Here is an 18,226-nt window from a genome sequence, read left to right as displayed (position 1 = left end):
AAAAAGGGGGCGCTAACTCTTACCTGATCTTCAGGAATGCAGCCAAGCCAAACACCAACAGAACCACTGCAATCACTGTTACAGTAATAGCTGCAATGCTTCCTGCACAGGAAAGATGAGAAGTTGAAACGCTCTGTTGTTATAACTCCAGATTCAATGTTCCAGATCTGTTTCATTATTATGATTCAATACAGCATGCTAGCATACAACTCTTTGATGTGAAAAATGGCAGTGTGAGAAATGATTTCAGCATGAACAAGTGAGATATGCCATCATGCACTATCTTCAAATCCAGCAATTTGTAAGCCATTAATAATTCTGCATAGGTGTTTTCTTTACCTGCTGCATTTTTTATCACACAACACACTAGCACTGTCAGATTAAGAAAACAGAGTTTAGATTTTAACACTAAAGCATAATAATAAGTAGTTCATGTAGCAATGCATGTGGGTCAATATTTTCTTATACATGTATTATTTGGCGTTTTTGGATTACAAACCTCGTAATTCTCTGTTCTGGGAGTTTCACTGGACAAGACATATAAATGTGGCTCACTTGGGAGAAAAGCTTGAAGGCTACATGGCTTAGCTATCCCAGTGCTAGTTGGGAGCTTCCTTTCTCAATAGAAAGCCTGGGTAGAGCTCGGCTACAAAGCCTTCAAGCTTTGGCCAGTATGCCACAATAACATGTTCTGTCAGGTGAAACTCCCACAATCGAGAATTATAGGGTCCATAGTCCAAAGATTCCAAATGGCACATCCCTAATAATTATTATCCAACTATTTTGAATGGCAGGGTGAGGCTGTGAGAATGGATGCAACCATCATGACTACGTGATCTGAGTGGTGAATTTCTAACTTCAGTGTTCATGTTTATCTCAGCTCAATACTACTTAAGCTTTTATACTAAGTTACTGTAAAAAAATTGTAAAAGGATAGGGAGTGTGGGATGCTTATATGCATGAAAATAAACCTTCAAAGTTCAGCGTTTCTTGTTGCCTTTTCTGAACTGCAAAGGATCTGTATAAATAGACCATGTAGGTTTCATGTGTTTTCAAGTTACTTCCCAAGTCACAAAGACTTAGACATGTAAGGGTTGAAGGCTGAATACTAAATATTCTGCTCATGTAACATTTGTTGACCTCTGAGTTGCCACTGTGGACACAGGAAGCCTTTGTCCAATATATCTGGTCTAGCAAGAGCAGATCCATTGAGTCAGTGGGATTTATATAAGACTTGAGTCAATGGGCTTACACTTAGATGGGATTACAGATAGGATGCTGGCCTTTGTTTTTACACTCACTGTACTCTCCACAGAGGTGAAAAGGGTTACTCTTTACTTTTTTGAACTACAGTTCTCAGAATGCCCCATCCGGTATGGCTACTGGTCATCCTGCTTCCAGTATTTTGGGAGCTGTTAGCCCCCAAATAGTGACATTTCCTATCCCTGAGTCTTCCATATATATGCAACATTAACAATAATAGTTCTTTGACTAAAATGGTAAGCATTGATCTGTGTTAGCATTTATGACCAAAGCTTTAAAAACTGTAAAACAAATTCTGCAGTCCTAAATTACCAGACCAGAAAGAATTGATTATTTTTGTTCACAATCACTTGGTGTCAAAGAATAGCTTTAACTAAATGCCATTTTCAACAGTCACACTTAAAAGTTCACCAAATCAATCCAGACATCTTTCCAAGGCATGGCTATGAAGCTGTAGTTTGGCATAATGCCTGAATTTAGTGATACCAATTTCCACTCAGCTAGCAAACCAGGATCAGATACAATATTGTGGTTTGCAATTGCTGGTTTTTGAGAGTTATGGTTTAACATGTTGCATGAACGGCTGGAGGCAGGGGCACAGTTACGGCCACCACTCTGCCTCTCACAACCTGCTCTATCCCAGAGGTAGAAGTGAACACATAAAATTGAGAGGACAGTCATGGAAGCAGACAGTCATCTCTGACCCATGGCTTGCTTATTATGCAGATAGGCCATGCCTTGGATTCTCTGCCGGCACAAACTATGGTTTAGTATGATGCCTGAATTCAATCTATATACAGGTCATACTCAGAAAGTCAGTATTTCACAAGTTAAGCCAAAATAATAAGATGGAACTGTATGAGTAAAAAATGTTAGTACAGTGGTGCCTCACTAGACAGTTACCCTGCATGACAGTTTTTTCGCTAGACATTGACTTTTTGCGATCGCTATAGCAATTCGCAAAACAGTGATTCCTATGGGGGAATTTCGCTGGACAATGTTTGGTTCCTGCTTCGCAAACCAATTTTCACTAGACAACGATTTTGACAGCTCCCTCCACGCTTGCAAAACAGGTGTTTTCGGGACCTAAGCTTTGCAAGATACCTATTTAAACAGCTGATCAGTGGTTCGCAAAGTGGCTTTCCTATGGCCTATCTTCGCTAGACAACGACGGTTCTTCCCCATTGGAACGCATTAAAAAGGTTTCAATGCATTCCAATAGGGAAATGCTTTTCACTACACAATGATTTCGGTAAACAGCGATTTCAATGGAACCGATTATCATCGTCTAGTGAGGCACCACTGTATATGCTTACACAAATGAAACCTGGAGGACTCTAAACACCAAGAAGAATGTGAGTATCTACAGACTGCCTCTTTTTCTTTTTTTGGACATAAGCTTCCTGCTCTATGAAACACAGATACATATACAGGTATTAGGCAAATGTAAAATATTCAGGCCAGCTTCCGCTTACAAAGGGCCAAACTATACACAGTACTAAATGTGTTTCTTTGTCACATTTAAAAAAAAAACTTCACATTCTAGAATGCCTGAGGAGACTGGGGCCAAGGGGTAGAGAGGGTGAGCTTTTTCCCCTCCGGCCATGTTCCTGACCCCCCCCCCCAAAAAAAAACACCACTGAGGGGCTGTTTTCTTAGGGACGAGAACTCCCATCATGGCCAAGTTCTGGGAAATGAAAATGCATAATGTTCTACAAACAACTGATTGAACCAACTCACCTGGACTCAATGCATGCTCAATCTCTTGCACAGTTACCCCTGCAGAGAATGTGGCATCATGAATACGGGAGGCCTCTGGAGTAGCTTTATTTGCTAAAGGGCCTTGTGAAGATGTGCCCTTTTCCTCTGGCCCTGAGGAAGTGACCAATGCTGTAGGAGTCTTCCCAGATGTTGCCCCTTTGGTAGGGAGTTTTTCACTTGGGATCACAGTTACTGCTGATGTTTCTAAGCCTGATGATTGGGTTACACCAGCTGTGCCATTGTTTGTCATATTGGAAGTGGTGATGATGGTTGGTGACTCACTTAAAATCTGAGAGGTGGTTGCTGGGGTCTGAGAAGGGATCATGACGTCTGTTGTTGGGTTGGCAGCTGATGTTCCAGAGGCCAATGGGTGTTCTGTGCTTTGCTGTCCACTGCTTGACCATGGTGATGTTGTGACATGAGTTGTCACTGTTCCTGATACAGGGGTTGTAGTCAAACTCCCCACTTCTGGGGCAGTGTTTACAGAGCCTGTGTGTGTAAGTCCCAATGCAGTACTAAGGGAAACAGTGGCTGATGTTGCAGCTGTTGTCACAGTGCTCCCTGGAGTGCTGATTATGGGTGTAGCAGGTTGGCTAGCAGATGCTGTACTTCCTGAGATAGTTACCTTTGGTGGAGTAGTTGGACTGGCTGAGGATGTACAGCAGATGTTTAGTCCTGCACAGGTGAAACATACATAGATATATTATTAGCCTTCCAGACAGCCTCTCTCACCTCACACAAGAATTACGCTTTGCTAATTAAAATCCCGCTGCCGTCTTCACTAATCCACCCTGCTCTGGATTCCAGAGCAAGGTACTCATATAGTAGAATAGTTATAATGCAAACATGCACCGCTACATTTACTATCTGAATTGATGGCCATGGGGTGGAATGGAACTTTGTGCATTTTTAAAAGAACAGAAAGCAGAGGAGAGACATAAATAGCCATTTCTTGAAAGGAGAAGATACAAACAGTGAGATACACCACAGATCTGTACTGATACTGTTTTTAGCTAGTTCAGAAATGATCAAGTTAGAGTGAAGTAGTGACACCAATGATAACACCTAATTATTTACAGTGGTTAGAATAAAATGGATTCTAAGCATAATTCCCAACTAGGGAACCACCATGAAGTACAGTATAAGCAAGTGCAAAGTACCCCATACAAGTGTAGTGGGGAAAAGCCAACTTCATATATACACTGATGGAATCTGATTTAAGAGTGACTGACCAAGAAAAAGTAATCCTAGAATTGTAGACAGCTCAACAAAATGATGATCTAACCTGTAAGTCCTCTGAGAAAACTAAATGCTATAATTGCATATTTAGAAAAAAAACTGCCAATATCACACCATCCTTACACAAATCAATAGTACAACCAAACACAAGATATGATGTCCATCACTGTAAAAAGAGTAACTTTAAAAGTCTATGTTTTTACATGGTGTTAACTATGGAATATTATAGTACAAGATATAGTGATCAGTAAGCTGATTGACTTGGACAGCTGAAAAATTGACACATAAATGGATAGAGATTTAACACTATCAATGGTTACTAGTCCTGGTGACCACATATTAGCTCTAGTATCAGAGGCATATGGGAACATAAGCCAGAGGGTGCTGTTGTACTCTACTTGTGCAGTTCCCTTCTGCAACTTTCGCCATTGTGGAACAGAATGTTTTGGTCTGATTCAGCATATCATTCTTATGTTCTATAGACAAATAGAAGAGTTATTCCGGGCATCAATCTTTTGAATAATAAAAAAGGAATATTCCCTGTTGTGACCTGCGATTAGCCAAAGTAAGTAATCAAATGTGCTGAATACTGGACAAATATTCCTGTTTATATCAGGGAGCAAGTCAGGTGAATTCAAACAGAAACCTGAGCTTTTTCTGATCATTTTTCAGATTATTTTTGGATTTGAATTAGTAAAGATGTTCGAATGATGCAGGACAATCTATTTGAGCCTGAGGAAAACTCATAGTGCCAGGAGCTTTCAGTTTATCATATTAACTCTCAGATTCTAGTACGATGTGTTTGTATCTTGATGTTTTAACAAATACCACCTTTCACTTTAAATGCAGCAATACTCACGTTTGTTGAATTTATCATGTCCCCCCAAATCTTTCTTTTCTGTCATCTCCAAATCCCCAATTACTGGCAGCAATCTATTTGACAAGCATTCAGAATGGTGTGAACAAGCGGCTGCTGCAGGCATAGGAATCTTTACACTGCCTGGCTGGCGTTCATGATTCTAACACTAGCAATAGGCTATAACTAGAATTTCTCACACTTCTGAACACCAGCTAGCTAGAAAATAAGCTAGCATGATCTGAAACTCCTCTACATCCCTGAACTCTTTGCAGCTTCCATGGTGTTTGCACAACAGCTTTGGTGGCTGCAACACTCAAGTTCTCCTCCTGGATGCCACCCCACTCCACCCAACTTCATGATCATGTCCCATCAATTCTGACCAATGGTGAGTGTTTTCAGGGTTTTCCAGATAGTGAATATTCAGAAATAGTTTACAATTTCCTTCTTCTGGGGGCGCACTGGGACTTGTGACCCTTGCCCAAGGCCACAAAGGCTGGCTTTACTCGCAGGAGGTACAGTGGGGAATCAAACTCCCAACTTCTGGCTCTGCAGTCACAGACCCAAACCACTGAACTATCCAGCCAAAACATTACCACTTTATGGATGCTTTCCCCCCCTTACTGAGCGGGGAAGCTCCCCAGTTAGTGAATGAATTCTATCAATATGATGCAAACCTATCTCTGTGGAGACCTTGAAAAGAAACAACAAAGGATTGCCTAGTATATCCACTTCTCTATGCTTCAGGTGAGCTGAACACAGAGGAAAATGTGTAATATGTTTGTTGTGGGTTTTTCGGGCTCTTTGACTGTGTTCTGAAGGTTGTTATTATTATTAAAGGAAGAACAACCTTCAGAACACGGCCAAAGAGCCCGAAAAACTCACAACAACCATTAGATCCCAGCCGTGAAAGCCTTCGCGAATACATTGCAATATGTTTATCTATTTATTCTCCAAACATTTCATTAAAGCAAAAGGGAAGCTAAAGTGCCAAAATGACACCAAAAAAGATTGGAAGGAGAGTTGTGCTGGCCAGCTGGCACTATCCTCAACTGCTGTTTCCCTGTCTGAGTTCAACCCTGAAAGCTACAGGATTCCAAATTGTATGTCTAGTTTTATCAATGCATCTATTCCCTCAGCATGTCTTTCGCTTCATGTTTCAATACCAATTTCAGGCACGGCCATGGAAACCAAATGGAACAGCAAACTCATATAAGCTGTCCGATAAAATTATTCCTGTGGTCCTGGCTACTATAACACTTTTCATATACCAACACACAGCTGTCTTTAGAATTCAAAAATAGCTTTTCTATTTCTACGTCCAGTTTTCAATAGGTATTCCAATGGATTTCAACATGTGCTACTGACTGTAGCTGACGTCCACAAGACTGGCAAGACTGGTTAAGAATACACACTTAATAACAACTTCTTTTGTCTTGTGGAAACCACTGCTGTCTTTGTTCTAAGAGTATATGGCCATCACACATTGGCATTTTGTAATTCTTCTTAAGGGCCATGACAAAGGCAAATGCGTCAGACCAGGAAGGAACTTGGAAACAAGAGATAGCATCGCAATGAACACAACCAATTGGACATCACAAGGATCTGCTGATTTTATAGCTGAAATGGCTCTGACAGAAGATGCACTGATAAAATGGACGCAGCATAATTGTACAGGCCTGGGAGACACCTACATTGAGATGGTGCCCTAATAATTCAACATGGTAAGACTGGCTCTCTAAAACACTTGAGAAAACTAGTATCTGTACTGTTTGTCCAGTCTATACTTCAAGCAGACTGTGATGAGAGGTGCAATTAATTTACTTAGGACTGGAGACAGGTGGAACAATCTTAACAACAATTCTTACATAGTGGCATTCTCGCTTGACAACTATGTCACCCACCTATGCTGAACTTAATTCAAACACCAGATGCCGTTGCCAGTGTCACCATCATGGTTGTGCTTCTCTTTAACTCACTTTCAAATGATAAATTATTACACGTTTAGGTACAAATCCATTTATTTATTGTCTTTTTTTTTTAAATGTACAGACAGTTGCAAAATGGCTTGGAGAGGAGAACTGAGGGAAGTTGTGATGTCAATACATTCAAAATGGATGCAACCAGAATGCAAGGTTGGAGAGGCAGTTTTTCAGTACCTGTCCCGGGAAACAGACACATATGTTTATACTAAACAGCGAGGGTTTCTTCAGATAGGCTCCAGCGTTGCCAAAATGTTACATGTCTTCACCCTTAGCTGAATATGTTCTGTGAGGGAAATATAATATATTCAATAGTCCTGAGGAAGGGAAATTATTTGTGGAATAGACCAGATGATTCAGATAAGAAAGCAATGCTCATAATTCAATTATTTAATCATTTAAATGAAAGTCTGTTTTCCCTGTGATGACTAGGAAGAAAACAGACTTTCCACTCTTTGATTTTAAGATGATTTATGTCTCATTAAAGTATTCACTCTTCCTGTAATTCGAACTGCATGGAGGACAGAAGAGGGGTTGTGTTTACCAGCTCTGCCCCCCCCCCATTTCTAGGAAACTAAAGCGGAGAAGGACTTCTTTCTTGAAACCCAAGCAAGTTCTTGCTGATCAGTGCAGACCAGTCTGTCCCAGTATCCTTATTACCTCTGACTACTTGCCATACTTGTTGGGGCAGACAGAAATTGTAGCCAAAAACATCTGGATGGCACCATTAGGGCTGACCACACTGACCTAAGAAAATGCAACAGAATTACTTGGTATAAGAATATGTTTCTTTAATTTAATGTCTTCAGCTTGGATTAACTGGCCAGAATCCTATTACTTATTCTCACCGGTAAGCAAGGGTATATATCTTAATGGTGAATCAGTATTTGTATATCTTTTTGCACTCCACTCACGTGACCAGATGGGCAACAAGAAATACAATTGCTGTCTTCTTAACTAGTGGCAATTCACCAGTGAAATATATGCCAGTGGAATGCTAAAGGCATAAATATCCAATTAGATTCTAGCCTACATTTTATGTAGATGACCGCCAAAGAACTGATGCTTTTGAATTGTGGTGCTGGAGGAGACTCTTGAGAGTCCCCTGGACTGCAAGGAGAACAAACCATTCTAAAGGAAATCAATCCTGAGTGCTCAGTGGAAGGACAGATCCTGAAGCTGAGGCTCCAGTACTTTGGCCATCTCATGAGAAGAGAAGACTCCTTGGAAAAGACCTTGATGTTGGGAAAGTGTGAAGGCAAGAGGAGAAGGGGACGACAGAGGACGAGATGGTTGGACAGGGTCATCTAAGCTACCAACATGAATTTGACCCAACTCCAGGAGGTAGTCGAAGACAGGAGGGCCTGGCGTGCTCTGGTCCATTGGGTCATGAAGAGTCGGACATGACTAAACAACAACTACATTTTAATGCACAAATAATAATTTAAAATGGCTCCAGCTGACCTCAGCCAGTGGCCAGGATCTTAACAACATCTGAAAAACAGTCTAACAGCAACTGAAAAATAGCCTAGCCTGTTTTTTTTTTTTTAACCCTCCAAAGGACATGTTTCTATATTGCACGTAGCAAATGAACAGCTTGGGTAAAATTTCATAGCTATAAACTGCTTTGAGAACCAGAAAGTGTAATGTTTCGCCAACTCTTAGGTCATCCACGAGCACTAGGTTCTAACATTCGAAGACAGAGGAGGAAAACAGCTTTATAGACACTAAAATTGTTCATCAATCTGGCAAAATCTGGACGGTTTGTTATCATCACTCTTATAAGGCAGAACAGTCATTTTAATTTGAATTTGCCACTTTAAGAAAGGTTCTTATTGTTTGGGGTTGATTTAAAGGGGATTTTATTGCTATGACTAATGCACGGTTTTTATGAATTTATGTTGTGAACTGTCCTAAGAGGCCTGGTAGATAGAAACAACTCTTTCTTTCTTTTGAAATCTTGGGTTTAGATTTCACTGGTTGGCTCCATCTGTTTTTCAGCATCCTGGTGCAGAAAAAAATATTATTATTAAAGCAATATTGTTATTGAGATCAATATGAACAGCAGAATTTGTAACATCAGTAAGAGAGTGCTAAAGAAATGTCATGTTGACTATAGTAAACCTCACTGAACTAAAACAAATTGTGTCTACAGATTATGTAGTCTAAAATGATTTATTGTATATGATGAAAAACTTCATAAAAGGATTCCTGGTGACAAATGAAATTAAGTAAAACCATTCAACTATAGCAGTATCTGAATGGAAACTGCCTCTAGTTTGTTGTGGTAGCTTTAAGGCCAGACTCTCTGATATCACCATTTCACATTTAATATACTTTTAAATGTTACATAAGTCTTTCCCAACCCTGGGTCCCCAGATGTTCTTGTACTAAAACTCCCAGAAGCCTTTCCCAGTAGCTGTGCTGGCCAGGATTTCAGAAATTTGTAGTCCAAGAGCATATGGGGACCCAAGGTTGGGTACAACTGTGTTACATCACGTCTAGCAGCAGATAACAGCCAGTATCATGTTGTACCATATTCTTAAATTTCCTCCTTAAAATTTATTTATGCAAACTAATTAGAAACCAATGACTCAATGACAGTGAAGCCATTATGGGTATTTATCTCCAGTTCTGTCATATTGACAGATTTTGGTACTTAAAAACCTATCTGGAAATTACAGGTATCCTTCTGCTGATATGATGGCATTTTCTTGAAGATAAAAACTAACAATAGCTTAACTTCCAGTGAGTCTGGATAAAACATTTTTGAAATATTGCTTTGCTCAGATGTCTGTCCGATCTCTGAAAATATCCTCCCACAGTATGATTCTCCCCATTAATTTTTTTCCTCAAATGATGTTGATATTGGTTGTTGTGGGTTTTTCGGGCTCTTTGGCCGTGTTCTGAAGGTTGTTCTTCCTAACGTTTCACCAGTCTCTGTGGCTGGCATCTTCAGAGGACAGAGGATGTTGATATTATTTATTTAAAGTATTTTTGTATCTTGCCTTTCTCCTTAAAAAGAAATCCAACTGAATAACAAATGGACTTATTTTGTTGCATATGCTGTTTAGTATTAAAATGCAATTCTAGCATGTCTGTTTAAGAAGTAAGTCCCACTGAGTTCATTTGGACTAACTCTCAAGTACACAGCCTAGAAGTTCAAACTTAGCAAGTGGCCACATGACTTATTTAATTTCTTGTTCTGTTTGTGGAAGGATGCTTCACTTGAAATATCTAAAAACAAGTCAGATTACCGGTAAGTTTTTGGGATAATGTGGAAATTTGTTAATGTCGCTTTGGGGTGGGCCCACAGCAAAGATTCTTCCGGGCAAATCCTAATTTCAAAACTTCCAGTACTGAAACTGAAGACATTTCTGAGCTCCAAAGAAAAGGGTGGTTGTTGTTGGTGTGTGATTTAGAAGTATAAGAAGCAGGTTTGGACCCTCAGACTTTTATGAAGTAATGTGTGATAGCCCTTTCCTGTGAGTAGGTGGGTAGTAACAGCAAAATATTATTTAAGATTACTGTGGTGAACGAAATTCTCTTCTGAAAAAAGCCAAGAAAACCAGGGTCAGAAAGGACAGGTTACTTACCTGTAAACATGGTTCTTCAAGTGGATTCTCCATGAATACACACTAATGGGTTAAGTCAGCACTTGTGCTGGCCTCTCGGAATCTTCTAGAGCTGCAAGAGAAAAGTAACAATGTTCAGGTTGCCCTGCACTGAGCATGCTCAGCCCGCCAACGGCTCAGTTCCCCATGTCCGCCATGTGAAGAGTTGGAACCCATAACACTCCTCAGTGACGGACAAGTGGGGAGGCCGGGCGGGACGTGTGTATTCATGGAGAATCCACTTGAAGAACCATGTTTACAGGTAAGTAACCTGTCCTTCTTCAACGTGGTTCTCCATGAATCCACACTAATGGGTGACTAGCAAGCACACTTACAGGATGGTGGGCCGTCACTGAAGCAGTGAAGTCAAGACAGCCCTTCCAAATTTGGTCTCTGCTTTAGCCCGAAGGTCCAACTTGTAGTGGGTAACAAAGGTAGAAGCATTGGACCAAGTAGCAGACCGACAAATCTCTTGGATGTCGATTCCCCTGAGCAGGGCCGTAGATGTAGCCATGGCCCTAGTGGAGTGGGCTTTAAGACCTTCCGGCACAGGTTTCTGCAGCAGTTCATATGCCAGAGAAATGGTAGAGACTAGCCACCTGGAGAGGGAAGAGGAGGAAGCAGGAGAGCCTTTGCGAGGCCCATAAAAACAAAGAAACAGTCTATGGGCCTTTCTGAAATCTTTAGTCCTGGTAACATAATAGGCCAGTGCTCTACGCACATCTAAAGCATGGAGCATGCGTTCGACTTCTGTAACTGCATCAGGAAAAAGGGTTGGTAAGATCAACGGCTGGTTAACGTGGAAGGTAGACACAACCTTAGGCAGAAATGTAACATCAGGATGAAGGACAACCTTATCCTTAAAAAACTGCAAATAAGGAGGATCGGCACGTAGGGCAGCTAACTCACTAGCTCTCCTAGCCGAAGTAATGGCCACCAAAAACAGTGTCTTGAAGGACAAGAATTTCAAGTCACAGGAGGCCATGGGCTCGAAAGGATGCCTTGTAAGACAATGCAAGACAGTCTGCAGCGACCACTGCGGTATTGGTCTTTTGGCCGGAGGGCGCATGTTATCAAGTCCTTTGAAAAAGGTTTTAAGGGTTGGGTGAGAGAACCATCTGGATGACTCTGAACCCGGAGGTTGAAAAGCCACAATAGCTGCAGTGTAAACCTTCAGCGTTGACTTAGACAGGCCCAAATCGAAAAGATGCCTGAGGTATAACAGCAGAGTCGACAAAGCCACAGGTGAGGAATGTAGCTGACGTTCCTCAGCAAATCTGAGAAAATTTCTCCACTTGTAGCTGTAAAGCAACTTAGTGGCAGGCTTCCGTGCCTTGTCGATGACCTCTGTCAATGATGGGAAATCCTCCACGCAGTCAAGTGGAGTGCCTCGAGGTCTGGATGGAGAACATTCCCTCCGCTCTGAGTGAGTAAGGTGGGCTGCAATGGAAGAGTCATCCTGTCCACTGACGCTTGAAACAGAGTGGAGAACCACGGTCGACGTGGCCACCAAGGGGCAATTAGTATGGCTTCCGCCCTCGTCTGTAGCAGTCTGACTATGACCCTCTGAAGGAGTGGCAGAGGAGGAAACAGGTAGATGAGGCCTCTCTTCCATGGTACCATGAACGCGTCTCCGAGGGAGCCTTGTCCTTTGCCCGCGCGGGACGCATAAAGTGGACACTTCGTGTTGTATTGCGTGGCAAACATGTCCACCAGTGGATGTCCCCACCGTTGGCAAAGGGTGGTGAACACCTTCTGGTCCAGTTGCCACTCGTGGGATTGGAACGGGCGACGACTGAGTTCGTCCGCCAACATGTTGTCTGATGTGGCCACATGGATAGCCACTGGAAAAATGTGCATCAGGTAGCACCACTCCCAGAAATGTACTGTGAGAAACAGCAGAGACTTGGACCTCGTGCCCCCTTGCTTGTTCAGGTAGTACATCGTGGTGGTATTGTCCGTTACTACCTGTACAGCTGTGCCCCTGAGCAGAGGAAGAAATGCCCTGAAGGCCTTTATCACCGCCAGCATCTCTAGATGGTTGATATGCAGGGATGCTTCCTGCGGGGACCACAGAGCATGTATCTGGTGATGTAGACAGTGGGCTCCCCATCCCGTCGGGCTGGCGTCCGTTGTCACCTGTATGGTGAGTTGTAGAGGACGAAAAGGTCTTCCGATTAGCAGATGTGGAGGGAAGAGCCACCACTGTAACTGCCTTGCAAGTTCTGGAGTGACCCTGAGGCGCTTGTGATGACTGTCTGTCACAGGGTTGAACAGGGCCATCAGCCAAGATTGTAGAGAGCGCATTTTGAGCCTCGCATGGGGCAAGGTGGCCGTTGTTGAGGCCATAAGGCCTAGCAGGTGTTGTGCTAGCTTTGCAGATACTGTCTTCCTTGGCTTGAACCTCAGAACTGCTTTTCTTATTTTGTGGACACGTTCTGGAAGTATGAACAGGCGGGCTTGCACGGCATCCAGCCTGGCCCCTATGTAGTCCATCACTTGAGAGGGTCGTAAATGAGACTTCTCGTAATTGATGGATAGGCCTAAGGCTTGTAAGGTCTGCAGAACTTGATGAGTGTCCTGGTAGGCTTGGTGTTCGGACTTTGACACGATCAGCCAATCGTCGATGTATGGGTAAATTTGAATCCCCTGGAGACGCAGATAAGCTGCCACCGGGGCCATACACTTGGTAAAGGTCCGTGGGGCGGTGGAAAGGCCGAATGGGAGAGCTACAAATTGGTATATGGTGTCCTGGAAGATCAGTCGAAGGTACTTTCTGTAGGCCTCGTGGATTGTTACATGAAAGTAAGCATCCTTCAGATCCACCACTACAAACCAATCTCCTTTCTTGAGCAGATGGACGATCCCTTCCAGAGTAACCATCCGGAACTTCCGAGGATTGAGGTAGGTGTTGAGATCTCTCAAATCCAGTATGGGTCGAAGACCCCCGTCCTTCTTTGGAACAGCAAAGTATCGGGAGTAGAACCCGTTCAGGATGTCCCTGTAAGGTACCTTCTGGATGGCTCGCTTCTGTAGTAGAGTGAGAATCTCTTCCTCTAGGACGGGATCGAAGGATGTATGCCTGACCCATCCTAGAGGAGGCAATTCTATAAACTCCAGGCGGTAGCCGGAGCTGATAATTTTCAAGACCCAGGTGTCTCGAGTGATCTTGTACCAGTTCTGAAGGAAAGGAGATAGGCGAGTCAGATGGTGGTGGATCCGGATGCTGATTGGGAAGTCAAAGGTATTGCTTGAATTTCCGGCCAGAAGGCTTGAATGACTGACGTTTGCTGTGTGTCTTAAAGCTAGAGGCGGAGGAAGAAGCCTGGGAAGATCTTGCAGGCGGTTGTGGCCTGAACTGGCGATAAGTGGAGGTAGCACCCTGTTGGTACGATTGCTGTTGAGGCCTGGTACGCCACTGAGGTTTTGAAGGCCTCGGCTGTTGCTGTATGGCATAAGATTTTGCCGTTTTCTTACTCTCGTGGAGGGATTTCAAGTTTTCATCTGTTTTTTCACTGAAAAGACCAGTGGCATCAAAAGCTAAGTTCTTAATCCTAACTTTGATGTCATCCATGATGTTGGCAGATCGTAACCAGGCGTGCCTCCTTAACGTGATGATAGATGCCAGATTTCTAGCATTGGCATCCGCCACATGTCGTGAAGCCAGACGTTGGTGCTTAGACACAGTCTGTGCCTCAGCATAAGCGTCAAGGCACACCTGCTTGATGTCTTCTGGTGCCACTTGGAGCGCTGGAAGCACTCTCGCCCAGAGTTGTTTTTGATAAGCCCCCATGGCCACCAAGTAGTTGAGGGCTCTGAGGGCAAAGGTGGTCATTGAGTAGAGCCGCCTTCCGAGCACCTCTAGGTCTCTACCTTCTTTGTTAGTTGGGGTAGGATGACCCTTCGTGGGCAAACGTCCCGCACTAGATTCCACCACAAGAGAATTAGGGGCTGGGTGTTTTAGAAGACACTCTGTCTTTGGACCATGGACCCGATACATGTTCTCGGTCCTCCTGGAAAAGGTGGGAGAATCAGCTGGATGGTCCCAATAGCCAGTGATGAGATCCATGAGTTCTGGCACGTAGGAAAGGCTAACTGGACGAGACCTGTCCTTGTGGATGTCGCCAAAGATGAGGTCATCCTCACGAGAAGGAGATTTCTCCACCTCCATCCTCAAGGTAGCAGCCATTCTTGCGACCATCTGAGGATAGGACGAAAAATCCTCCGATGGAGATGACGGATGGATATCGGCCGCATCAGACCCCAAAGGTTCAGCCGGGACCGGTGTCTCCAAGGAGGCATCTGATGTACCTTCGTCCTCGTGTTCAGAAGAGGAAGCCGAATCAGGTGCATCCTCCTCCTCCAAAAGCCGAGGGGCGACAGGCTGTGGTATGCCCTCTGTAGGCTTGGAAGGTTTAGTGGGTAACGGTCTACTCGGGCTCGGCAAGGGCGCTGGGGGCTTATCAGCAGGTATCGGCGTCGGTAGACCGTGCTTGGTAGACCGACCCTCTGCCGGAGTAGCGCGCTCCTCGTCATCTGGAAGAGGGCGCTTTCGACGACGACCCTTTTTTGGAGGTGGCGTGGTGGAAGTAGACGAGGAGGAAGAGTAGGTCCTCTTTCGTCGACGACGTCGGTCTCTCGACGTGGAAGAGGAGTCGGAAGTATAGTCTCGTTTGTGTCGATGACGGCGTCGAGACCTCCGTCTCTCACGGCTTTCATCGGAGTCCGATGAAGAATAATCCCGACGTCGATGCTTCCGTCGCCTATCGCCATCCGCAGTACGCTTTCGCTTGCAATGGCGCTTAGGCTTCCTGGGGACAGTGTCCTCCTCGGTCTCGAGCGTTGGACGTCGAGGAGGGGCCGGTACATTCGGGTCCCCCGGTCTCCTCGGAGAGGGTGTCGGAGACTTAGTAGCCGGCGATCCCGGTGTAGACGACCGGGATCGAGACGCCTGCCCAGGTAGAATTGGGCTCCGAGGCGCATCGGTCAAGCCAGAGATGATTTTGTCAATCTGGCTTGCCGTGGGAGACCTCTCGACGACGACCAACGGTTCTTGTCGTGGAGGCAGAGAGGCTCCGGGCTCCGACGCGGACTCTCGGTCTCTCGAAGAGTCCTCCAGGAACGGAGAAGGGAGTGAGGAGGAGATGGGAGGCACTACCAGTGTAACCTCCTTCGATGTCGATGCTCCCTTCAGTTTTTGCTTCTTCTTTTTCAGGTGTTCCGGCTTAGGTGGAGATATGGAGCCAGTCGACGCTGAGGTAAGTACCTTCTTGGACGAGGTTTTCGCCTTGGACTTGGTTTTCGCCTTTTTAGGAACGTCCAGGATAGTATCCGATGAGGTGGATTGGACTACCCTAATCTCCGACCGTACTGAGGAGGAGGATTGGGCTACCTCCATTTCGGATGGTTGAGAGGCCGACAACGTTTGTTTCCAAAGGGAATATCTGAGACGTTGCTGCCGAGCCTTCAGAGTCACCTTAGTGAATCTTTTGCAGTGCCGACAGTTGGAGACTGAGTGGGATTCTCCAAGACAGTACAGGCAAAGAGAATGTCCGTCCTGGAAAGGGAGTTTCCGGGAACAGGCGGTACAGAGGCGAAAAGGTCCTCTCCTCGGGGATGGTTTGTCCTTCGGAGGCATAGACTGACCGGCAGATGGAAGTAGACCAGGAGTCCCGAGGTTACAGAGCGTTCGATGGGCTTGGTAAAGGCAGGTAGACCAGGAGTCCCGAAGTTTATGGAGCTTTCGACGGACTTGGTAAAGGCAAGTAGACTAGGAGTCCAGGGTAAAGGCAGGTAGGCCAAGACGCCGAAAACCGAAAATTGAAGAAATCCGGTAGGCGCGTGGCGCGCCGCAGGAGGCCAATTACCGTTGATCGGTATGACCAAATGGCGCGTGGCGCCTCAGAGGGTGGCCTGAAAGGCCAATTAGGCCAAAAGAGGCCTGAGGAAAGCCGCCAGAGGCAAAAGCGAAGTCAAGAACCAGTCCAGAGTCAGGGCAACAACAGGCAGATCAACGATTTTCAGTCCGGTCAATGTAAAACACGAAATATAGCCAAAAAACAGGAGCTCAGTCCGAGAGGTTCCAACTTTCACAAGCGGAAAAAAGGAACTGAGCCGTTGGCGGGCTGAGCATGCTCAGTGCAGGGCAACCTGAACATTGTTACTTTTCTCTTGCAGCTCTAGAAGATTCCGAGAGGCCAGCACAAGTGCTGACTTAACCCATTAGTGTGGATTCATGGAGAACCACGTTGAAGAACTATACATTTGTTTATTTTAAATTATCTTACCGACATTTGATCTGAAATAATTGTTTTACAGGAGAACAAAATGGGAAAAGGGGGATTGATGGGTTCCTATCCATCTTCCCAATGTTGGCAGCAAGAGATCTTCACACAACCACCAGTACACCCACATCATCTTCACTGTTGTGGGGCGAGAGGAAAGGAAGGCCACAGACCTCCATGTCCTATGGAGAATGTCAGGTTGGCAAGCTGATTGTCCTCTTTTCTTCTCTTCCCAAGTACATCTTTATCTGAGAAGTCCCTTGCTATTTTAGGTGGAGTCCCTTCCTAGATTAGGTTGGAGCATCTTTTCAGTTTGCTGGTTTGCTTTTGATAAGGATTAGTGTTGCCTCAGAAGAACCAAACAGAAGGCACTCTGAGGACTCTCCAAACTGTGAAACTGTGCAGATAAAAGACCGTTACTTCATTAAAACTCATTCTACATATGCTCTACTTACCAGGTCCACGTCACAGTAAACGCCCTTGTACTTTCAGTATTTCTTCTTGTACAAAAAGCTTGATTTGGTATTTCTAATAATATTTTCTTCTCTTCCCAATTACATCGTTATCTGAGAATCCCCTCACTATTTTAGGTGGAGTCTCTTCTTAGATTAGGTTGAACCTTATTTCAGTTTGCTGGTTTGCATTTGATAAGGATTAGTGTTGCCTCAGAAGAACCAAACATGAATTTGACCAAACTCCGGGAGGCAGTGGAAGACAGGAGGGCCTGGTGTGCTCTGGTCCATGGGGTCAAGAAGAGTCAGACACGACTTAGTGACTAAACAACAATAATTTTCTATTTGCAATTTGACATCATTCTATCTGGAGTGCTATTAAGGGTGGCATCATGCTGTTCTTCATCTGTACTGCTATCTCGTTAAGTAGACACTGAAACAAAGGCTGGGGTAAATTTCCTATTTTAGTTCCCACCCACAGTATAACTACTTGAAAGATTGTTGTGCTTAATAGTACTCCCACTGATATTGAGAAAAAGGCTAAATCTCACCTCCAGAGCATTATATTCCTAATTTTCTCATTAACGAATCCCCTCATCAATTACAATATGGTACGAAGACTCAACAGAAGATTTCCTCACATTTCTCCCTGTCATGCAGCAAGCGTCAGGTCAAGTAATAAATTGCACAGTTTTACAGGCTTTTAAAGACGTATGTGCTAACGTTTCGTCTTGATAAGTCTGGGTTGCTGCTTCCCTCACCCTGACCAACCCAA

General features: G+C 44.2%; 1 protein-coding gene across 8 annotated transcripts in view; it reads right to left on the bottom strand.

Annotated features, from left to right (window-relative positions):
• Positions 1-3,599: 3,599 nt before the first annotated feature.
• LOC144583589 (uncharacterized) overlaps positions 3,600-18,226 on the bottom strand; it is a 35,726-nt gene continuing 21,099 nt past the window's right edge. For 4 of the 8 annotated variants that reach the window (XR_013537473.1, XR_013537476.1, XR_013537471.1 and 1 more), the window contains exon 2: positions 3,600-3,699. Coding sequence is in view for 1 of the 8 variants with exons in the window: in XM_078377677.1 (XP_078233803.1) it covers positions 13,954-16,353 (2,400 nt within the window). In the remaining 7 variants the exon portion in view is untranslated. Of the gene's footprint in view, positions 3,700-5,122; positions 7,388-11,137; positions 17,885-18,226 lie in introns of those variants that run through there. The other 4 variants (XR_013537475.1, XR_013537472.1, XR_013537477.1 and 1 more) reach the window with 4 other exon arrangements.

This window comes from Pogona vitticeps, chromosome 6, assembly GCF_051106095.1.
Source record: "Pogona vitticeps strain Pit_001003342236 chromosome 6, PviZW2.1, whole genome shotgun sequence".
Taxonomy (NCBI): domain Eukaryota; kingdom Metazoa; phylum Chordata; class Lepidosauria; order Squamata; family Agamidae; genus Pogona; species Pogona vitticeps.
This window is presented reverse-complemented; position numbering and strand designations above follow the sequence as displayed.